The 25,029-nt window shown below is 36.8% G+C and overlaps 1 protein-coding gene across 2 annotated transcripts in view; it reads left to right on the top strand.

Annotated features, from left to right (window-relative positions):
* Positions 1 to 21,877, top strand: part of ipo11 (importin 11) — a 161,813-nt gene extending 139,936 nt beyond the window's left edge. For both annotated transcript variants that reach the window (XM_051902948.1, XM_051902949.1), the window contains exons 29-30: positions 736 to 820; positions 20,756 to 21,877. In XM_051902948.1, the coding sequence (XP_051758908.1) occupies positions 736 to 820; positions 20,756 to 20,920 (250 nt within the window). In that variant the 3' untranslated portion in view covers positions 20,921 to 21,877. The remainder of the gene's footprint in view (positions 1 to 735; positions 821 to 20,755) is intronic.
* Positions 21,878 to 25,029: the final 3,152 nt, after the last annotated feature.

Consider the following 25,029-nt stretch of genomic DNA (forward strand, 5'->3'; position numbering starts at 1 on the left):
GTAATCTATACACACAAATATTTCTACACATATATACATAATGCATAAATACATAATCTATAGATTACATACATATATTTTGTGTAAATATATAAATTGTAGTTTATGACTATACATATTGTGTTTTAACAATTCTATTCTGTAATTCTATACAATTAATAACACATTTATATCTATATCACACACACATACAGACTATATAACTTTTATATATATATATATATATATATATATATATAAAATTCTACATGAAATATTAGTTATATATTAATTAATTTAATCAATCATACAAAATTAATACTTTTTTTCCCCAGTAAAATTACTGATCCCATTACTGAAAGACATCTGAAGTGCCAGATCAGTATACAGTATGTTTGTTTTATGTATAGGTTTGGGTTGTGTCTAAGCTGGTCATGAAATGTGAATGATGCTGCGAGGTTGCAAATATTTCATGACTTCAGGATGTGATGCTATACCCTTATGTTAACCTCCTAAGGCATTTTATCATTTCGAGGCAGGATGGATACACAACCTGCCTCATACATACTTCAGTGGGGTGTCAAAAGAGTATTCATAAATGCAGTGAGAGATTACACAGCTGCTGGAGAACATGAAAAAATTGCACATTTTAGAAATGAAGTGTAACATGAATGTAATTTCTCTACTTTGCGCTCGCTCTTTTTGCACACACGCTTCACAACCTTACACACCTCTCTCTGGCTGCCTGTCCTCTAGCTGCATGCTGATGAGCCACTTTGAAGAGCCAAAGCTGACAGATGATGAGGAACCCCCAACAGAACAGGACAAGAGGAGGAAACTGGTGAGTTTCACCCCGGTTCAAAGGTCACAGATGTTACATGCGCCTGTTGATGACAAGATGCCATCAAGTGGATGTTATTGATGAGATATAGTGGGTGCTGATTTAGTACGTTAAAACTGATTGGACAAATAGAATCGCTGCATTGCTACTTCAGTTCACAAACAAAAAGGTCAAAAAGTGTTAATTTAAAGAAAGCTCAATTTCTCAAGTGGGTGAAGATGAATAAGAATGTTCTTAAAAATATGAACAAAGATGCACATTACAAATAATACAATATAATATACAAATTAAATAAACAGTGCTTTTTTCACAGTAGGTGTATTTAACACTAGTATACAAGTAAGACATTGAATAAACAAATTTACAAATAAATCACTACATAGACTTCACTGTATAAATTAGATATACAGTGATTCTTATTAAAGCTATTGAAGTTAAGTGATTTTTCTTTTTGTCTTTTGTTGTTTAACATTAATGACAAGTGGCAGCAAGTTTATTAGGCTGTTGTCACATTAAGACCTCATGCAAATATCTAATATACAGACACGCATCCAGTTTTCCCCCAGATGTTTACATTCACTTAAGACATAACCGACTGTGTTTATGTAAACCTTGTGGCCGGGTTTCACAGACAGAATTAGACCTTAGTCCAATTAGGACATTAAGTAGCTTTTATAAACATGCCTTAGAAAAAACATTACTGGTGTGTATCTTGAGACAAAACAATGGCACTGACATATTTTAAGATATTTTAACTTTCAGTTAAAGCAGCTCAAACATACATTTTAGTTTAGGACAAGGCTTCGCGTCGTGCTTAACAACGCCCTTCAGCCGTGACTTTCACGATACAGCACAGCCTCGAGTACCTTATTGCTTGCTTAACTAAAAATGAGCAGGTTATTACAGTAATTATTAATCTTTGTTAGTTCATTGTTAATGTTAGCTTAAGTCCATTAAATAATACTAACACACAACTTTGATTTGAATAATGTATAAGTGAATGCTAAAATTAACATCAAATAAGATTAATAAAGGCTTTAGAAGTGTTATTTTTATTAATTGTTAGTTCATGTTAACTAATGTAGTTAACTAATGTTAACAAATGGAACCTTATTGTAAAGTGTTACCAATTGTTTTTTTTTTATTGTTTTTTTTTATGATTAGAAATGAGATGGTACAAAAGTGCCATATTGTGGGTAGCAAACTGTGTTTTGTTGTTGTTTTTGTGTTTTGCTTCTTTTTTATGGGAACTGTCTCACCCGTAGTTTTTAGATAAAAACATAATGAGGGAGTGAAATGCTATTTCTGCGTTTGAGTGAATTGTCGTGAAATCTCAGTCTGTCATTTCTTAATGTTATTTTTGTGTAACACCCACATAAGCATGTTTCAGCTGAGTGGGGCTCCTGATAGAAAATCTGCCTAAAACAATAGCTTCCAAACAACAGCTGAAAATGATCAAATTTACCGTGTGAAGTGCAGTAGTTCAAAAGCCTATTCAAGCGGTTTTAAGTGAGTCATTTCTCTTAATTGTCTGTATGATAAAACAGCCCTGGTGGTATTTGATAATTTCAGCCGGTAGCTGGTTTGAAATGAAGCACATTTTTGCACTTGCAAGTCACAACCTTTTCTCAGTGGTCTTATATGACAGTGTTTCTTTGTTAGAGAATGACGTGGGATGAATCTCAGTACCAGAGTACTCGAAAATGACAGCTGTGACTAATCAAAACACAATTGCGGGGGATTCAGTTTTCAGATTTTGATAGGATACTGTATAGTTTTTGATGATACCTTGCTTTTGCAGATTACAGTTTGCTTTAATATTGTACCCAGTGACATGTAGACAGAGGCCAAACTGTTCACAGTGTTCACCCTGAGTACTTTCTTGTGTTTTAAAGCAGCTAGTCAGAGTGCAACTGAATGGAACTGAACGCAGATGCTCATTTAATGTTTTTAGACATAAAAAAAAAAAAAAAAAAACATGCCACAAAATGCAAAAGCCTTGAGAACAACGATTAAAAACATCTATCTAGCGCATGTTTACATAGAAAAACAATAGAAAAGCAGCGTAGTGGAATGCAGAAACTCAATCTGTAAACAGCCCCAAAGACATCCATTGAACAATAATTTTACGATTGCGCAGATGGGCACCACCACCTCCGATTTGTCTGTCAAGTGCTCAAGTAGACAAAATTACCAAAATATTCCTCTCTAATAACTGAACTCACACCTATGTCCCCTGAAAGACTGAAATGCTTCAAGTAGGAGGGATGAGATTGACAGGTTATTATCTAGTTAGAATTAGTGGCATGATGTAACCACTTTTAGACCGTTTTTGTCCCATTTTGATACATTTACTTATCGGAGACGTACCTGGGACGCTTTGACATGGCAGTACTCAAAAGCAGTGGCATATTGAATTTTCTATACATTAATGTTCCTGCAGAAAGTCGTAGTTCAGAGCAGTTTTGAAGGAGGACCGGAGTGCAGATTGCAGTGAGAGAGGAAACCGATCGAGGGAATGGACACAGCGAGCAATCAGTCCGCACATAACAGGCAGTGGGGTGCCAAACAGTCAGTAGATAAAGTCAAAGAGATGTATTACACTACAAATCTGCACTGACACAGGGAAGGTGTAAGTTCCTTCTGGTTAATGATGCACAAAATGGATTAAAAGGAAAAATGTACCTTTTTTTTTTTTTATCACTTCTCCCAGCATGAAGCAGGTTTAGATTTGAAAGGTTTATTTCAAATCATCGTAGTCATTAACCACCCAACTGTCATGATGTTACGGATTGGGTGATATTTGTGCAGTCATTCCCTCACGAAATTGGTGCCAGCGGCTTTAGACAGCAGGACAGTTCTGAAATAGGGGCGGTGTTAACCTTGTTTAACCTTGTTTCCCAAACTGGTTAACCTGTCATTGTGTTGCGACTGATGTGTAGAGTGTATCATTGCCATTATAAAAAGAAATGGAACTGAAATGGTTTCACCTTGGTATTTTATAGGCATCCAGCCCTTGTTTTTCTCTGACATATTTTGTAATTTAGAGCCATAGTTTTTGTATTTCATCCTGACTGAAGTAAGTATAGATTGTGTAATTAAGAAGATGGTTTTGCTTACACACATTCATACTGACAAGTAGCTTCAAAGACAGCATATGGCATCTCAGGGCTATTTATTTGAAGTGCATTAGTCATTTTTTTTGATGACGTGAACAGGATAGGTTAAACTTGTGTAATCTGTTATTGTTGATGCTGCCTCTTACATTAGTGTCTCTGTCATAGTCAAATTCAATACTAAGGCTCATCCCTGCCTTTCTTTTTTTTTTCTCTCTCTCTTGTCAGTGCCTGCCTTCTCTCATTATTTGTTTGTACACTTCAGGGTTTGAAGGTCAATCCAAACAAGAATACTGAATTAAAACCGTTTGCTTTACGGGATGCGATATTGCGTAACGGATCCATCTATTTAATAAGCACATTTCTCTCTGATTTATTGCCCATGAATCCCACGGTGTGCCAGATTCAGTTAGCATGTTAAAAGTCTTTTTATTTGATGCTGCTCTGAGCGAAACGCTCCTAATTTCACACACTTTTAATTTTTCACTTTGCATTGCCCTGTGGTGGGGGGTTTTCTTTGTTTTTGTTTGGTTTGAAAAAATGAGAATGATATTATTGGCACTTGATATAATCTGCATTCAAATGCTTTATGGCCTTGTTTAGACATTCTGCAGTAGCCTACCCTGCCATTTGGGGACAGGTAAGATTTTTAAAAGGTTTTTGAAAGTCTCTTCTGCTCACTAAGGCTACATTTATTTGATTACAGTAAAAAAAAAAAATAATATTGTGAAATAATTGTATAATTTAAAGTAATTATTTCTTATTTCTGTGATGACAAAGCTGAATTTTCAGCATCATTACTCCAGTCTTCAGTGTCACAAAATCCTTCAGAAATCATTCTAATATGCTGATTTGGTGCTCAAAAACATTAATTATCAATGTTAATGCTGCTTAATATTTTTGTGGTGACCATGATTCATTCATTTATTTTTTCAAGAGACTTTGAATAGAACGTTCAAAAGAACATTATTTATCTGTCACTTTTGATCAATTTAATGCATTCTTGCTGAATACAAGTATTAAATTATTTAAAAAAAAAAAAAAAAAAAACTAAATGGTAGTGTATCTTTTTCTCCAATCATTGATTCTAACATATTATCCAGTGACAATGACATATTATTAATAGGAATTAACCTGTGACGGAGTTTTCTTTTATGTTTTATTTGGTGAAATTACTAACACTTTATCATCTGCATTCAAATATTTTATAGCCTAGTTTACACTTTTAGTGTAACTTTTTTTCCAGATCATTAATGTTAACGTAATAGCTGGCTGCATTAGCATATTATTGAGGGAATCAAAACCAAATTAGAACTCAAAATTTTACAGTCCGCAGTTAGACAGTCATCAGTAATGTATTCACATAGCCCAAGATTTCAGGGTTTTTGCAAATCACATAAAAATACTCTGATTCTGAAATAATGACAGCTTTCTTCAGTCTGCCTATGAAAACTTTCAAGCCGGCCCTCATGCCGTTAGTCTAATTAGATTATTATGCAGTTGTTATCATAGCATAATAGTAATATGCTAATTTGGACTGGCCAGCAAAGGAGAGGAAAATGGCACATGGGAGAAAAAGACATTCACACTGCTTTGGTGCAATGAAGAATAACATTTATAAAGGGACTAAAGTGGACATTTTGTCCTTTTTTTTTAAATGGACCTAGTGACGTTTGTGTTGGGTGTCAGGGTTTTCTTGTATGACCCTTGTTAAATTACTTGAAACTTTTGTCATTTGTTTACATACCCTTATGTCATCCCAAAACCATGAGATATGTTTTTTTTTTTTCCTGTGGAGTACCAAATGAAAAACTTTGGGTTGTAGTCCTAGTCCTTTAAATACATCAGGGAAATGATTTTATTTCCAATCATCATTCTTTGTGGATTTAACTTTATGCGGATGGTTTTGTTTGTCACCATTTTACTGTGTTTGTTTTCCCTTCCAGAATATTCTGTAGTCGAATGCAACCATTTTGAAGGTCTTTGACCTTTTCCACACCTAAATGAAGAGCTCTCAGCGTGTCTCAGACAGCTTAACCTTCAGTTTGTTGATAGGACCATACTGAGAACCCTCTCAAGCGTTCTCTACTCTCTTCTGTTTTACGTGGCCACGCATTAGCGCCGCTAGCATAACAGCTCTCTGTCCTCTAGAGCTGCCTCTTAGGATCGAGCAGTGCTTCTCTTTCCTCAAGTGACTGGAGAGGATTGTGTCAGTGGTGCTTTGAGTCAAGTTGATAAGTGGTGTCGGACACGTTTTTGCTTCATTTATTGGAAGTATCATGTAAGGCTGATCTCTTTCTTGTGTTTCTCACATTTTTTCCGAGTTATTTACTGGGCGTGTTTAATTATTTGCTGACAGACTGAGTCTCTGGTATCCAGTGGGCAGCTCTCAGTGGAGGATTTCCGCTAAAGTCACGATTGACTCTTAATCTCAAATTGTTCCAAGGGAAGTTTTCTGGCAATTAGCAAATAAGCATTAGCTTAAAATGCATTCGCTAAATCAGTGTTTCCCAACCCTGTTCCTGGAGGCACATGAACACTACAAATTGTCCAACTCTTTTGATTTCGGGCACAGAGCAGAAATAGAGGGTTGATATTAGGGAGACATCCAAAATGTGGACTGTTGGTTTGCCTCCAGGAACAGGGTTGGGAAACACTGTGCTAAATGGCTTATGGGGGAGAATGGGGAAAGTTAATCTAGCAAACAGTGGATAATTTTTGTCATGTGACATTATTTATTTATTTGTTTGTTTGTTTGTTTATTAAATTTTATTTCTTGTTTGTTATTTATAGAGTAATTTTTGTTAATTAATTAATTAATGTGGTGTCTGCCGTTGCTAAGCAATCATGAACCGTGTTCTCTATGAAGACGAGGAAGTTTATCAAAGGATAAACAGATTCCCAGCCACTGTATTATCTCTACTGTTATACAGTAGTTAACATTTGAAGTAGATCAAAAAAGTTCATCAAAGTTGTCCTAAGAACTATATTGTCCTAAGAAGAAGGTTTTAGGACAACTTTGATGAAAGGTTTTGATCCACTTCAAATGTTGACTACTGTATATTTATGGAGATGAGAACTAAAAAACCCGGCCTGAACAGCTATGATCAGCACGGACAATGGAACAAAACGTTGTCGGAGCCGTAATGCGCTGCAGATGTGTGCAGTGTGTGCGCTTGCAATCATAAACCGCATTTGAAATAACGAACTTGAGCACGCATGAGACGCGACCTGTGAACTGCCAATTTTTTTTCCTGTATATCATGTGTATACATGTATACATCATCTGAATAAGCTGAATAAATGAGCTTTCCATTGACGTATAGTTTGTTAGGATAGGACAATATTTGTCCAAGATAGAACTATTTGTAAATCTGGAATCTGAGGGTGCAAAAAAATATAAATATTGAGAAAATATTGCAATGCATATCCACTCACAAAAATACATTTTTGATATATTTACGGTAGGAAATTTACAAAATATCTTCATGGAACATGATCTTTACTTAATATCCTAATGATTTTTAGCTTAAAAGAAAAATCGATAATTTTGACCCATACAATGTATTGTTGGCTATTGCTACAAATATACCCGTGCGACTTGTCTGACTGGTTTTGTGGTCCAGGGTCACAAATGTTAAATTTAATTTACAGAACTTTTTGTGCTTTTTCTAACAGTTTGGACTTGTATAAAGAGAAAACCTGAACTTAACCTTTTCACAGGCATTTTGTTTTCATAGTTAAACGGATATCGTGATTATCGGATATCGGATTGTCTAGCAATATATCGATTACCGCAGAATCACTGTATCGTGATGATATCGGTATCGTGAGTCATGTATCGTATCGTATCGTGAGATACCCTGTGATTCCCACCCCTAATGTGTATTACTAACTCAGCAGATGTTTATTTGGGGCAAATTGATAACATTCCAAGTGCAACTGCGAATTTAATAAATAACAGTGTTTTGAGAAAATGATGCATGTGATTTGTAATTTGCATGAAATGAAGGAAAATGTACAACCTGTTTAGGACAATTACAAAGTGTGCAGATCACTGTGTTAACTGTTTTGAGAACAGTGACCTCAGTTAAAACTGGCACCGCTTACCCCATGATCACGTACTAAATGATAAACAATTATCCTATCTCAGTATTTCCCACAGGATTTTTCGAGACTGTGGTGGGTGGACATCTGTCCCTCTAGAGGGGTCCGGTGGCATGTATTGTGTATTGTGCAGCTTTTTAATGGGGCAACAAGATATGATAGATACGACAGAACAAAATAGGCTATTAATAATCTTTCAGTATGTAAAACGATGATAATATGAAACGCTTCAAAACAGCAGCACAAACCGCTTATGCACGTCCCGGGTTCAGAATGATGTGCTTAAAGCAATATGGAGTCACAGTGCACAATTGCACTGCGCATTGAAAAGTTCACGGCACAAAGAGAATCCCTGTGTATATCTGCATCTAACAGTTTATTAATCATATGTTTCTTCTCACTCTTAAATTCCAGTTATTGTGCATGTGACGACAATTCATAATTCTTGTGTTGTGCCATCTAACAGACAACCTGTAGCCAGTATGATGACATCGTTCAGAAACAGCAAGTCGTTTTATGCAAATCCACAGCCCTTTATCTACACATCAAGTATTATAATGGGAATATATCATATTGGAGAGTTTTACCGTGCTGACTGTCGTTACCGAACGCAACGCGCTGTTTGAGTGCTGAACAGAGAATGATTGACAGCTGCAGCGGAGGGAAGACGAGTTTCCTTGAACTTAAATTTAACGATGTACATATTCTTCTGTCCCTCACATGAAGCTATGGAATGGCTTCAGATGACTTTGAATATAGAACACGAAAACTTAATTGGTGCTAGTCTATTTCTTTTGCTCCATTTTTGCCGTATAAAAGAGCGCAATTATCAATCGGTTATTTAAAAATCGCAACAGGCCTAATTTCCGTTTAATTTTGAGACTGTGGCGGGACAAATTAGAATGTGGCGGGCCACCACAGTCTAGTTAATGTATGGGAAACATTGTATCTACTTTTTCTGTCAGTTTAAGCAATTGTTTTCAGTCCGTAATCGCTTTTTTCTGTAGTAGCAGAGTTTTTTGTTGTGCTACTGCTGTGCCAAAAATGCTAATTTTGACCTTTTGTAATCTCCTGCTTCAGGGGTATATTTAGTCTCGAGAAATTTCAAATAACGGTGTTAAATCTTGAATGTTAACTTCATCTAGACCTTTGAAAAGGCCTGATTAGCTTTTTTCAGCACAGTTGTGTGGAAAGGAAATATAATCCATATTATATTTTATGATATACTGAATTCACTTTGACAGTGGATCTCTTCAGAGAAGTGATATCCATATCTTTTGTTTTATCTTTGCTGTATTCTTTGTTTCAGACCATTCGGTAGTATCAGTTAGAAATGTATGTTGCCTGCAAGATGTCAGACTTGAAGTTTCTTTCCTCTGATCAGACAATTATAGTGAAAAGGGATTGTCTTTGATGTATTCTTGTTTTACAGTGTACAATATTGCTTTTAATAGCCAGACTACTGCTTACACAGAAAATTGTATTATCAGTGGGATTATAGCTAATCAATACAGGGATACAGTTTTATTGCACAAAGGGTAAAATTGCAAATACTTTCTGTCATTCATCTCTGTTGTCATGGAGGGTTAAACCACCAAGACAATTTGCTTTATTGTCTACAATTTACAGTTTGTTTATTTTAGTGAACCAGAATTGTAGTCTTCCGGTAGTGATTTTAGTAGGGGCTGGATTCATGAAAAACTTAGAAGTTAAATAAATTTTATATATATATATATATATATATATATATAAGTCAAATATTCTCTTATTAAGACTCGCTGATCAACTGAAAAACAGATCAAAGGCCATCTTTTTGCGCTGCCTGAAATTACCGTAATAATCATAATAAGCATGCACTCTATTTTTGTTGCAACTAGCTTGATGGGATTTCTGCACTTGGCATTGTTTTTTAATGAGCAGTGCATCTTAGATATTTTTTTTTAAGTGTTTTTGTCCTAACTAGCCGAGATGGCGATACGTGACGATTCTATTTTTAGAAATTGTTTCTATTTCTGCAACATCACTGCTGGAACAACAATATACAAAGTATGACTGATAATCTCAGGTACTGTTTTTGTGCTTTATTTAATGTTAAAAGTGTCTTATGTGAGTTTGAATATCATTTTGCGTGACTTTATAGCAATACTGAAAGCAACAATGTATAATTCACCCCCCAGATCTTGAAAATAAATTAAAGGATTATTTAAGGTTCAAAGTCAATGTGACTAAACTATGACGAAGTTTTTGTCACTCAGATCTATTTTTAATAATGTTAAAATGGTGTAATATTTATAAATTTTATTATGTACTTATCCATATTGTTGCGAGTGCAGTGCACTCCACCCACACGCTCTTCTTATCGGCTGTGACTTTTGATTGATATTGTTGCGTCTTGTAGTCACGTCGTGTCTGGTGTGGAAAGACAAATTGCTTGTCGCTGGAATCTTTTCGCATTGTCTCTGATTAGGATATTGTGTTACCTTTGCGGATTTAAGGAATGTTGGAGGTTATCCTAACTTTGAGAGGTTATGATGATGATTGTCTTTAGAACTGTTTTAAGAAAAATAAGAACATTCTTAAGAAATGTTTTTGAGAATACAAAATATTCTTAAATTATAAATATAAAAAATAGCAGTTAAGAACAAAGCTTAAAAACTGGGAAACAATCATCAGTTCACTCTGAGTAGAATCAGTATTTTAGTAGTTTTATGCGTTCCTTCTGTAACACTACAGAAGGTGAAAAACTTTGAAACTCCATTTGAGCTTGATTTTGGTAAAATGTTAATATGACACTTGCAAGTGTCTGACCATACTTAAAGCCACAATACTAACTTTTTTAATTATTTTAAAAATACAGGGTTTCTTTTCTTTCTTTCTTTTTTTTCCATTTCCTGAATATTAGAGGTTTTATCTGCAATTTTTGCTGGTTTCAAAATGCATACCACGTTGGATATTACCTGCCATTCATTTTCATTTACATGTAATGCTTTAACATTTGGTGATCCTCTGAAAAACTCCTGAGATCCAAAAGCATTGCCATTGCGACTTACCTGTGATAACTAGGCCATACTATTTGAATTCATGATTGGTTGACTGCCAAATCAGAATATTAAACAGAACGATAAAATAATGTTATTAACCAGTTAATGGCCTTTCTTTTCAAAACAACTAAACTTGATTTCTTTTTTGTTTATTTTCCTGTTAAAATTTCATTCATTTCCAGTTCAGAGCCCTGGTTAAGAAGAATTTTATTCATAAGAAAGTTTTGTGATCCTATTCTCAATATTGTTGTCAGTTCAACTTGAATGGGTAAAATTTATAACAGCCTCATGACATTAGATTTAATATTTTAAACATTTTTCAGCATAGCTGCAATTTAGCGTTTGTCATTGACCCCACATTATACATGCTGTGATTACTTGGATACAACATTGTTAAAAGCAGTTTCCTCTCCAAAGGCTATAAGAATGCAACAGCCTCTCACTTGGAGAATTCCCTTCATTATTAAATGATCTGGTGCTGTGGCACATCTGTCAGCGAGAGATATTAAAGTCACTGGCCCGAGTAGGGCCACCCGCAACTCCTTTCACTTCTGTGTGACCCAACAGATTAAAGAAAAGCCATTGCTTGCCAAGAACACGGAAGAAGACAATGTCGCACAGAAGAGGATGATGGTTGATTCTGAATGTCTGATGCATGATTTGTATGGGAAAGCGCCGATCTCATTTAGTCCACGGCCTCTTTGAGTGACTTGATGAGGCTTAAAACTCTAATTAGAAATTCATGAAGCATGGCTCCATCTCTTTGATCCACTCCCTCACCCACGCCCTCATTACCAGCCCAGCAAAGTGGATGCAAAGCACACCATTAATATCATTTAGAGTCTATTTTAAGAGCCTGAGGAAGTGCAAAGTAAGCAAACGTGGGCTTAACCTTTCAGACAACTTTGTAAGGTAAGGTAGGATTTATTGGCAACTCAGGAAGTAAATTACAGCTGCCCCATCATCCCTGAAAATGTTGATCTACATAAACAGTCAGTTTGACCTTTCCTTTTGGAAAATGGATTTATGGATTTGCTTTTAATACCTTACAGTGCTAGAGATGTGCAGTTATAGTCAGTGGACATACAAATGGCTTTAGGGTTTAAACCAAGGACAGAGCGGCCTATTAAAAATAAAAAGTCTAGTTTCATTATATGTGCAATACTGATCATATGTTTATTGAATAAATTAATAAATTATTTTTTTGTTAAGATAAAGATCATTACTAAATTGTGAAAATTTAAAAAAAATAAATAAATAAAAGCTATAAAACAGGATTTTTATGGCCAAGAGGAGTTTTTTCTTTTGTCTCATCAAAATTTCTACTCCTGAAGGTCATGCTCTTGGAATTGCCTTCTAAATTGCATAAATCGCACAAGGAAATGACATGCAGATGAAGTTATGCATAATAAAAAGGTGTTTTAATCTCTATTTTGGTTACTTTGGGTAGGAGACAGAATTGAGATTAAAATTTGTACATGTACAAATTGTAACGTAAAGTATTTGTAAAGTATACATAGGGGGATATCAATCTGGAAACTTGCGCATGCAGAATCTACAGCAGAGCTTTAATGCATGAGGTCCCAGGACCATTTGAATGAACACTAATTTATATGTAGCTTATTGGAGACTGTGATTTTTGAGATTTTGAGATTGTGTTGGACTCCAAATGGTACTGCAGTGATTGTCTGATATATCTTTTCTTTTGTGGAGTAGACACTTGATGGCAATATGAGAGCCATAATCCAGTTTTCTCTAATGGCTTTTCATTTACAAAGGTACTTAAATGGATTTTGTTTTTTGTTGTTTACTTGATTCTGACAATCCTCTCTTACGTTAGAAGTATAACTGTTGCTTAAAACCAAGTTTCATGATCTTTTTTATCTTCTGCACCCCCACAGCCTCAAGAGTACCCTTTCATGGACACCAAAGCAAAAACCAGCATAAATGAGTACACCCCCTCTGAACAAATACAAAAGATGTATTTTCTTTATGATCACTAATACAATTCATGGAAAGATGGCAAAACTAAAATGTATTAAACATATACATAATAAAAACTGAGAAATATATGTCATTAATAGCCATAAAATAAGTAAAATAGCCAATTTTGTTTAAATTAATGATTGCAGAAATGAGTACACCTTAGATTTAATTCAGCAAATGTATAATATTCTAGTACTTAGTATGCCCTCCATAATTTTGAATATACTGCTCTGACCCTTCTTGGCACGGAGTGCACAAGTTCATGACAAATTATCACATCTGTCCTGTTTAACTCCTGGATGATGAGCTCCTTAAATGCCCTGATTTTTAATGGGGAGTGTTGCTCAACTCGTCTCTACAGAATCCCCCACAGGTGCTCAAGAGTGTTAAGACTGAGTGCAATACATGTCCACAGAAGGTTTTTCACCTTGGGAGAATGCATATCCTCGTTGTCATATTGAAAAAATGCCCAACAGTGCAGGGAATGAGAAAAGGGTAACATCTTCTGTTTCAAGTTTGTGTATTAAATTACACAGTGGTGTGGGAATTCATGACAGCACTGATAAAACACAACTCCCTCACACCTTCAGCACTCATACATCCCTATATAAGAGCTTTACTACCACTGAACTTTACTGTGGGAACCAGGCACTTCTCACTGTACTCCTCCTCTAGCAACACCATTAATTTTTGAATGCTGTTAGGTCCAAAATGATTGATTTAGTCTCATGAGACCAGAGTATTGATTCCCAGAATCTATATTTTGTAAATATGGGCTTTGGAAATGGCTAACTGACTTTATTGTGCTTTGGCTACAGTAGGTAGTTCCAGTGAGAACAACAACCATGCATGTCATTTCTGCATGCTGCATCTTACTCTGTGAGATAAACAGTCACTCTTTTCATAGCTTTTGCTAGCTCTGAGACACTCGCTTGGTATTTCTTCTGCTCTTTTTCTAGCAAAAAAATCTCTCATCACTATATGAAAGCTTAAAATGAAGGCCTGATTATTTTAGGGGCCTTGTCACAAGTCCATTGTTTTTGAATTTCTGTGTTACTTTTGCTATATTTTCACACTTAAAACAATGATTTGGTAATCCTCTTGTACCACTGTCCTCTTTTGTGCTAAGAAATAAGTCTCCTGACAGGTCTCTCCCAAGTGGTTCCATTGTTGTCAGCATTAAGTCTGAGAATGATTCAGTGGGCTATATAACACTTTTAATTGTCAAGAAATTACTTCTCTTTAAATGTATTGGTTCAACAGACTTACCTGTTGATCAAACTTTGCCTTAAACTTACACCAGAAATTTTTTATTTTGTTATATTTACTAACTTTTAGGAGGGTGTACTCATTTTTGCTACACAACATTTTATCACCTTGATAAGGAAATCTTATTTTCCTGAATAATTTTGTCATGCTTCTTTGGTAATTGATTAAGCAGACTTGCTGGAACATTATAACTCTAAAGAACCCTAACATGTCTTCTAAGTAATTGAGTAATTGCTGACTTTCAGAAGTTTCAGAGGGGGTGTACTCATTTATGCTGTGCACTGTATCTTCCTATTAATTAATACTCTTACTACTATCAAGACTACTACTACAACTGTTATTAAGTAAATTATGCTTTTTTTTTACTTGAAAATCTGTGTGAGGGATCCCTAAGACTGTAAAAATACACTTGAAAAGGAGATCAAGGGTCCAGTCAAGCTTAAATATAGATGACGTCCTTTACTTTTGAGGAGAGTTCCGATTGACTTTATTGGCATTTACACATCTGGTCCTCAAACTTTCTGGCTTTATTCATTTGAGGAAAATCCATTAAAAGTTCATGGCGGCTCGAGCAGGATTTCTTCCAGAGACCTCTCTGCTTTATAGTACTGGTTTGGCTCAGAATAATACTTCAAAGTTCCTTTTCGGAGTGCATTTTTCTTTGAAGCCATCCTTGTTTTTCAACAAAATCCTTCAATTGTTCAAGGTCCTAGTGCTTCCTGTGTCTAACTGCCATTTCTAGGTCTCAACAATTTATAGTCGTTATGGTCTTGGAGGTTTCCGTAATGGAAAAGGATCCATGTCCTACAATAAGAAACCACTTTGTGGACTTCAGATTTCATTCAACAGAACTAATTGATTTTCTTTAGAGATAATAATAGCCTCTCAAATTCAGGGTCTCTTCTGTGTTAGAGCTGACAGTGATGCTTCATATTGTCATTCGATCTGTACTTTTAGCTGCAAATGCTTGTTTTTTGTGTATCACAATTGCATTCTAGTGATCTCATATCATTGCACTTCATTTCATTCACTCATAAAAGAATCTTCTGTTCGTTTTTATACTTCTAATGACAGTGAACATGTCTATAACCCCCGCGTTGGGGTTTAAAACTGCAATTTTTTTTCTTTTAAAGCTGTCCAGTTGCAATTGATAGACGTATTGATTGTATTCCCAGGAAAACATCAAGGTTACATCGGATCACTGGAGAGATCTGATGTAGTCTGTATGTACAATTCTGTTTGACAACCAAGGTCACAAGCAGCACCATTTATCTAGAATCAATTGATTCCTGTGTCTCAACTTTGATACTGTAACTATGAGGCCGTTCCTTTAAAAGCACCACATAATGCACCATTTCCCTGGTCATGGAGTAAAAAAAAAGTGTCAAAGCGCATTTCTCTTCAGCGGCTGCATTACTAGAGTTGACAGACACTACATTACATTTATGATTATGATTGTTCGTTATGATTGGCTGGAAGGTGTGCAAAACTGTTTAATGGACAGGTAGTTTAATCACTGTTCTATACTAATGTGCTGTTTTCATTGAAGCACACACACACGCATACGTCGCTTCCACACGGAGATCACGCTGCGTGCACACATTCAGACATTCAGTAGCACAGAAACATATCAACGCTGCCCTGCTTATTTTATTAATAAAATACCTTCACTATTGAATCGCTAAATTATATTTCTCAGCAAAAAGGGGGTAATATCGCTGGTTTTGAACTAATTAAACTCACAGCTTCGTTGTTAATAGACAGAGACACTGAACAGACACAGGTAATTCTCGATAATGAATTCAAATAAATACTATAATTCACCAAATCAGCATATTACAATGAGTTCTGAAGGAAACTGAAATAATATTTCACAATATTTCTGTTTTTACTGTATTTTTCAAATAAAAGCAGTCTTGGTGAGCATAAGAGACTTCTTTCAAAAACATTAGGTCTTACAGACCCCAAACTTTTGAACGGTAGTGTATTATTTATATAATTAGTAATATAATAATAATATGCTACATTCAGTCCTAGACAGCAAAAATAAAAACATACTGAGTGTACCTTTATAAACTCCTCAGAAGAAAAGCCTTGGCTTTAAAACACTGTGATTCATTCAGCACCTTGATTCTGACTCTGAAATGTTAAAATGTCATCTGGTGTAATTGGGTTATAGTTTGTTGAGTGTATATTACTGTGTGTATTGCCAGCAGTTTCAATGCAGTGCTCTGTGAAATCAATCCATTATGACTTGTAAATTACTTGGAATGAGAAATAAGCAGCTATTAAGGCTAAATCCCTCTGGTCTAAATATGTCACGAGCTCACACAGTCCATTAGGTTTAGACAACATGAGGAAATCACCTCATTGTTCATCTCATTGTTTACTCAGACACTATATTTTTGAATATAAAATAATTTTGATATTTTAATTTATATGTATATAATATATACACACACACACCGATCAGGCATAACATTATGACCACAGACAGGTGACGTGAATAACACTGATTATCTCTTCATCATGCCACCTGTTAGTGGGTGGGATATATTAGGCAGCAAGGGAACATTTTGTCCTCAAAGTTGCTGTGTTAGAAGCAGGAAAAACGGGCAAGCGTAGGGATTTGAGCGAGTTTGACAAGGGCCAAATTGTGATGGCTAGACGACTGGGTCAGAGCATCTCCAAAACTGCAGCTCTTGTGGAGTGTTTCCGGTCTGCAGTGAAAAGTATCTATCAAAAGTGGTCCAAGGAAGGAACAGTGGTGAACCGGCAACAGGGTCATGGGCGGCCAAGGCTCGTTGATGCATGTGGGGAGCGAAGGCTGGCCCGTGTGGTCCAATCCAAACAGACGAGCTACTGTAGCTCAAATTGCTCAAGAAGTTAATGCTGGTTCTGACAGAATGGTGTCAGAATACACAGTGCATCACAGTTTGTTACGTATGGGGTTGCATAGCTGCAGACCAGTCAGGGTGCCCATGCTGACCCCTGTCCACCGCCGAAAGCGCCAACAGTGGGCAAGTGAGCATCAGAACTGGACCACGGAGCAAATGGAAGAAGGTGGCCTGGTCTGATGAATCACGTTTTCTTTTACATCACATGGATGGCCGGGTGCATGTGCGTTGCTTACCTGGGGAACACATGGCACCAGGATGCACTATGGGAAGAAGGCAAGCCGGCGGAGGCAGTGTGATGCTTTGGGCAATGTTCTGCTAGGAAACCTTGGGTCCTACCTTTGACACGTACCACCTACCTAAGCATTGTTGCAGACCATGTACACCCTTTCATGGAAATGGTATTCCATGGTGGCTGTGGCCTCTTTCAGCAAGATAATGCGCCCTTGCCACAAAGCAAAAATGGTACAGGAATGGTTTGAGGAGCACAACAACGAGTTTGAGGTGTTGACTTGGCCTCCAAATTCCCCAGATCTCAATCCAATCGAGCATCTGCGGGATGTGCTGATTAAATAAGTCTGATCTATGGAGGCTCCACCTCGCAACTTATGGGACTTAAAGGATCTGCTGTTAACATCTTGGTGCCAGATACCACAGCACACCTTCAGGGGTCTAGTGGAGTCCATGCCTCGATGGGTCTGGGCTGTTTGGGCAGCAAAAAGGGGGACCAACACAATATTAGAAAGGTGGTCATAATGTTATGCCTATATATATATATATATATATATATATATATATATATATAGGCATAACATTATGTCCGGTCCAGGGGGAGGGATGTTCTGCCACCCTGGTAGATCTACCCCTAATTTTATTTAACTTTAATGCTGTACTAGAGCGCTGCTTTTGTTGCCTACTTTTGACTGAATTGTTTGCTTGTTATGTTAGATATCAGAATCACTGATTGAAAGCAATTGGTGAAAAAAGGTGAGATGTGAAAAAAGAATCCTACAAAATCATAGGGGGCACAAATGAGCATGACACTTCTGATCTGGTGGTTCGTCAGTTGTATTCACAATAAGACACAGGTTCAGAATCACAGGTTGAGAATCAGATGAATCAGTGATCAAACATCTCAGGGGAAGATCTGAACACTGGGGCTAAGCTTTCTGTGCAAATGTCTCAGGGAGGGTAAATGTTGAGTCTTGTGTTTTACACCAATATTATGTGGAGAGTGAGACTGTGTGTTAGACATTTGTCATATTTAACCTTTTTGGAGGATATTACAGTTTGCAGATGGTGGCATTTGAAATCATTAAATCCACAAGTATTGCGGAAAATGACTTTTTCCTCTTTTATTTTTCATATGCCGCAGGGAAGCTGCTAGAGTTAATTTACTGTGAATTATAAGTATAATCACAAAAGATCACAGCTGGCATTGTTAATGCTCATCACATTGACAGATGTACGCTCCATGACACATCTTAATGTTTTTTAAATAAACGTATAATGTATTAATGCGATGTTTATGAAATATTTACAACTATAACATTGTTGTTGAGGTTTACTGAAAGCATCAAGTGCCAATACATCAATCAGCATGTGTCAAAGAGAGGACTGAAATTACTCCATCCTAAATAGACTTCCCTAAATGTTACATTTACTTAGATTTTTCCAGTCATTTGTTGCATAATAGACCCTGAAACATCAAGTTAATGTACGCAGCTATGCTAATTTTCTCTTTCCCTCTCTTTCTCTCTTTCCCTCTCTCTCTCTCTTTCTCTATCATTCTATCGCTCTTTCCATGTCCCTCCCCCTTCATTAGCAGAACATTATTTATATCTTACATTATAGTATTCATGAGCGTTACAGTTTTCCACTGTACAAGTGCAGCGATGAAGATACATCAATAAAGACTTTACCCTCTGAAACATGATCTAATTTTAAAATGTATGACTGCTTAACTGGTTATAACCCCTAAAAATATACAAATATTTCAGAATATTAGTATAGATAATTTGAATAATTTTATCAATAGACCCTAATCATGTATTATGTTTCCCTGTGTTTGACAGAAAGAAAATGTGACACTGTTTTGTCTATGCAATGGAAAGCAAGCTAAATTAATGAATTCATCTTAACGAGGGTGGAGACGTCAGCCCTTTGTTTTAGCACAGTCGGCCACAGCAGTGATTAGCATATAAATACTGAGAGGGAATGAATGTATTGTATTTTCATTTCTGTCTTCAGGAGTTAAGTCACTTTGGATTGAGCTTGGATCAGTGCCTTTGCTTTAACCCCAAGAAAATTCCCTCACAATTGTCTGCTGATGTCTCTGTCCCCCAGCAAATATGCTGAACAGATATACATTTTGAATAGATATTGAAAAGATTTTGAACAGAAAACAATTCTTAGGATCATGTTCCAGCATTGACAGGGTTTTGCAACTTTATTTCTTCCACAAATCTTACATAAATCACTTAAACAAATTTGTTTCTTTTCCTCTTTAATGACATTTTTGTCTCTTATCAAAGCTGTTCTTTAAGCACTTTAACACTCTCAAAACACCTTGACTTTAAAAAAGGCTTTTGTTTTAGTTTTTCAATTGCTTTCTTAGCATGCATTATTTTTGTTGTCATTGCACTTTTATTTTTTCAGCAAGCAGTTAGACGCTGTATTACATAATCCATAATTCTAATCCTGGATCTTGTATTTCATATATTTTTATCTTTGTATGATCCCTTCTTTGTGACAGCTTTAAGGGCTTTATTATTTCACTGCAGTTCCACAACTAACTCTAGGCTTATTTTGAACGTCTAGTCCTCTACAATATATATCTTACACTGGCGTCCCATAAACTCGCATTCTGTTCATCTTTATGAAGTGTGAGCTAGTGCCTGTTAAGTGTCAAGAACTGACATCTGGCATGTTCCAAGTTTAAAATAAGACGTAAAACTAATTATTATTTATTATTATTTTCCCCCACCAAATAATCAGTGAAAAGGAGGTGCTCAGAAAGTGTTTATCCTCAACATTAGGAGCTCAAACTAAGTTTTATTTGAATTTTTTAATTTTATCAGATTTTTGCAACCATTACCAAAATTGAGACATATCTAAATACTTTAACAACCTGATTTGTTTGTTGCAATTTTCTAAATAAAGCTGTCACTTAGTTGCAGTTGACCAATCACAACACACTGGTCCAGCCGACCAATCAGACACACAGCGCTTTTTTAAAGGAGAGGCTTCACAGAGACGGGAACTAAACAGAGCAATACTGACAGACTGGGAAGAGAGGTGCTGCAATAATGTAAAATACGTGAAAAATGCATTTTTGAAGCATTTTCAAGCATGAAAACCTATTCTAGCAGACCCCAAAAACTAAATCAAGGCTTTGTAAAAGGGCATAATATGGCCTTTTTTTAAATAAATAAATAATGGAGCACCAGAGTCTACTGTATTAGTATAAAGTGTTATTTGCTATGCTCATACTGTTTGTTTTTTTTCCTTTCTCTATAGCTGGCTCTTGAGGACCCTGTGCACAGCGTCTCTCTTCAGCAGTTTGTCTATGAGAAGTTGAAGGCTCAGCAGATGTTGATGGGGGACCAGGGTTTCCAGGCTCTCATGGAGACGGTGGACACGGAGATTGTGCGACAGCTGCAGGAGTTTATCCAGGGCATGTAAGAATCAGACAACAGCAGATGGTTAAAACCAGTCCTGAGACCAGAGATGCCAACCTTTTAATGATACCCCAGAGAAAAGAGCTTCCATATTTTTTAAACACACTTTCTTTTGCTTCCTCAAACACACGTTTTTCAAAGTTTGAGACGGGGCAGAGAGGAAATCTACTTAGATTGAAAAAAGAGACACTTTAAGAAGGAATTAAATGTTGTGATGTCAAGTTTTTGTAATGGGAAAAGAGTTTGAAAGCGCCATTTAAAGGGCCCAAGCAGTGTTTACACTGAGTGTTCATATAAAAAGTTTTTGTATTTATGTAAAATACACTGCATGACAACATTACTTTTTTCCCTCGGGTGGCTTTTCCCTGCTTCTAGATCAGTATATCATGAACTACTGAAAAGTCATTGACATTTTTGATTGAAAGTATTTTCATATCAGATACACATAATGATAAATGAATGGATGTAAATGTTTACCTTCCCATAACTATTGCTGCTAATGCTCCAATACTGCACCTCTCATATGAGGTTCACAGGAGATCATAAGAACCAAATACATCAGTTTAATGAAACAAATGTCTATTTTAATCAAAAGTACAGTGCAAATGTATGAGTGAATATTCTTACTGCCGTAGCAAGCTTTTTTTTTTTTTTTTTTAAGGACACGCAATAAGTGCGTATACATTTATTAGAAATGTTTTTGGTTGAAAATGGGATGTTAAGAAGCACAGTCATACAGTAGAACGACTGTCACTGTGAAATGAATTTTGAGTCTGAATAAAAGCCTTATGCTTTAAGCCTTATTTATCCTCCACTAACACACCTAATATTGTATCTCACATCTGTAATAACATGCATATGTTACATTATAGCACATTTCGCTCTTTAGTTTTATTTTCATGTATGAACCCTATTTTTTCATTGATGCAGCTTCAATAAAGTTCACTAAGTCTGAAAATCACTGTTCACTTTGTTAGCTTGCTTGTATAAACCCTAATGGTCAACATTTTCTGAATGTTTACCATTACAACGCCAATCAGGGATGGTCAGAGCTGAGCTTTTCAGTGTATTATTAAAAATAGCTCAAATAATGAAATAAAGCACAAAACTAAATACACTTGCATTAAAAGTATGAATAGTTTTGTCTTGGCAACTTCCAACAATCTCCCTTTTCACACCATAAAAAAGCCCACACTTTCCTGCTGATGTAATAGCCAGAAACAGTCCCTGGTGGCAAGATGTGTGAATCACGTCCAATTAAATGTGGCATTTCTTGAATTACTGTTATTATTTACGTCTCTCAATTTCAGCCTCCATATTTATCAGTTTCTTGTGAGTCTGCTTACTACTTGATTTTAAAGCGGAAATCTTAAGTGGTGCTAGTTAGAAGAAAAAAAAAGACTCGCTAACCTTAACGGTGCTGTATAGAGAGATTGTGATTCAAGCAAATCGCTTCCACAGAAAATGATTTCTGAAAATGTAAGATTGTTTTGTTTCTCACAGCAGCTGAAACAAATAATATGACTGAACTTCATTTCCATTGTTGATTACTGAACTCATCCTGTAATACAGTGGTTCTCAGCCAGGGGGCTTGGACCCACTAGGGGGCCTCAGCACATTTACAAAGGATCCGCATGTTGGTTTAAATCAGGGGATTCCAAAGTCGGTCCTGGAGGGCCACTATCCTGCAGAGTTTAGCTTCAACTTGCCTTAACACACCTGCCTGGAAGTTTCTAGTATACCTAGTGAGACCTTAATTAGCTGGTCCAGGTGTGTTTAATTGGGGTTGGAACTAAACTTTGCAGGACTGTGGCCCTCCAGGAGCAGGATCGGACACCCCTGGTTTAAATTGATTTAAAATAAGACAAAACATGCTTTAAATTGTGGTAAACCAGCTAAAAATTAAGACATTTATTTAATTAAGAACCAAGGTTCTCACAGTCTTAGAAAACCTGCATATGTGAGGGAATTTGTGAGATTTGTGTGATTTCTAGAACTGGAAAATCAAGAAGATTAATAAAATATTAAAAAGTCATTTAAATTTCTAAAATGAATATTCTAGTTGAAGCTTTAAAATATATTAAAATAATTTGCTGAGTAAAAACATCATTTAAAAAAATCGGTTTTTGAAACTTCTAGAATTACAGAATTTAATAATTTAATTATTTTCATATATTACGACTCTGTAAATGGTTTAAAAAATTTTTTTAAAAAAACAAGTGGCTTTTTCATTACAGCAGAAGAACATATCAGGTTACTCATGTAACCATGGTTCCCTGAGAAGGGGAACGAGACACTGTGTCCTCTAGTGGACACTATGGGGAACACCTCCAGTGTGACCAGTGTCTGAAGCATGTGATTCAAACGCGACAATGTCATTGGGTGCGACCGTGAGTACAAGAGGGCACCTGTAGTGCATGTCATCAACTTCTTTGTCCGAAGGAGATGTGAGCAGTTAAGCCTGAGGTATGGCAGAGAGACACAGTGTCTCATTAGGGAACCATGGTTACATGCATGGTTACATTCCCTTTCGAATGGGAACTCGCACTGTCCTGTAGAGGACATTATGGAGGACACATCCATAATGTCCTCTAGAGGACAATATAATGACCGTGTCATTATAATTAAATACCCACTCCGCCATACCGAGGAAATGCCATATCGGCTGTGATCAGTATAAGATCAACTCAATGTACTTATATGCCGGAGCCACATTTCCTCACTCAGATCTGTAACGTGGGTGACAGTGCCCGTTCTGAGGGTAGAGCTCATAGGTTTGGTAATGCCAGCCTTCCTGCCAGGCATTACCTTCAAGGGAATACTGGCATAAAGAAACATAAGTTCCTTTACCTGTCACTATACTAGGGGGGATCTGGTTCAACCCCTAAAAACCCCAGGGGAGCTGTTAAAGACAACCCTGCCTGACTCGAAGTCAGCATCTCTGAGCCAAATATTACTTATAGGGCCCAAGACGGGTTCTTCGGAGAGCGGAGGCCTCAGCTCTGTGACTCTATAACGTGAGAGGAGGCCAACCATACTCAACTTCAAAAACAGTTTACCAAGGCAGCCTCACAAAGAGCCGGCACACTTGATGTACTGTTTAGCTGGAGTTCAGGTGAGCAGAGGCATTAGCAACAAAACTCTCTATAGAGAGGGAAGGCCAACCATACTCAACCTCAAAGACAGTTTACCAAGGTGGCCTCACGGAGGGTCGACAAACTTGATGTCACTGTCTAGCTGGAGATTAGGTGAGCAGAAGCCTAAGCAGAACGACTCTCTAGAACGAGAGGAGGCCAAACTGCACTCAACCTTAAAGACAGTTTACCAAGGCGGCCCTCAGAGAGACGACACACTTGATGTCACGGCCTAGATCGAGCTCAGGAGAGCTGAAGCTTCTGCTGTATAACTCTCTAGAGTGAGAGGAGGCCAAACTATGCTCAACCTTAAAGACAGCTTATCACAGAGAGCTGACACACTTAATGTCACCATCTAGGTGGAGCTCAGGAGAGCAGAGGTCTAGCAAAATGCTCTAAAGGCTCATAAAGACAGCTGCAACCCCAAAGAACATAAGGGAACTGCCTACTTAAAGGACTTGTACTCAAGGAGAGGCAGCTTCAACCATATTTCTACATCTAATTCCTCAGAATTAGATCTAGCAAATTAATTAGTAGCAGTACCAGAGCTAGCAAGAGGAGCTTAAACAATAATATTCCTGTTCAACTCTTTCCACGCTCTGCCTACAACCCCCGTGCTCGATCCCACCTCACCATAATGGCGGCCGTGGGACCCGAGCTGCAGAGAGTAGGTGCTTAACTGTCATCCCTCAAGAGAGAGTCAAGTCTGGGTGGAACAAATCACTGTGACCACATCTCACAACGCGCATTTAACCCCCTTGGGAGTTAAGCGCTCTAAGTTCAAATGCCAGATTCTGTAACTTTGAAAAGAGTCATGCGAGAACAGCCACGAATGCATCACTATGAGTGCCTTCAACTCCCTCAAATAATGTCCCTAAGAGAACAGAAAAGACAAAGCTCCTTACCTGTCTCTGGAGATAGTTTTGTGAATGCATCCTACCCAGCACATCCAGCCTCTTTAACGAGTCGAAGACATTCC

The sequence above is a fragment of the Ctenopharyngodon idella genome, chromosome 8 (genome assembly GCF_019924925.1).
Source record: "Ctenopharyngodon idella isolate HZGC_01 chromosome 8, HZGC01, whole genome shotgun sequence".
In the NCBI taxonomy this organism is placed as follows: domain Eukaryota; kingdom Metazoa; phylum Chordata; class Actinopteri; order Cypriniformes; family Xenocyprididae; genus Ctenopharyngodon; species Ctenopharyngodon idella.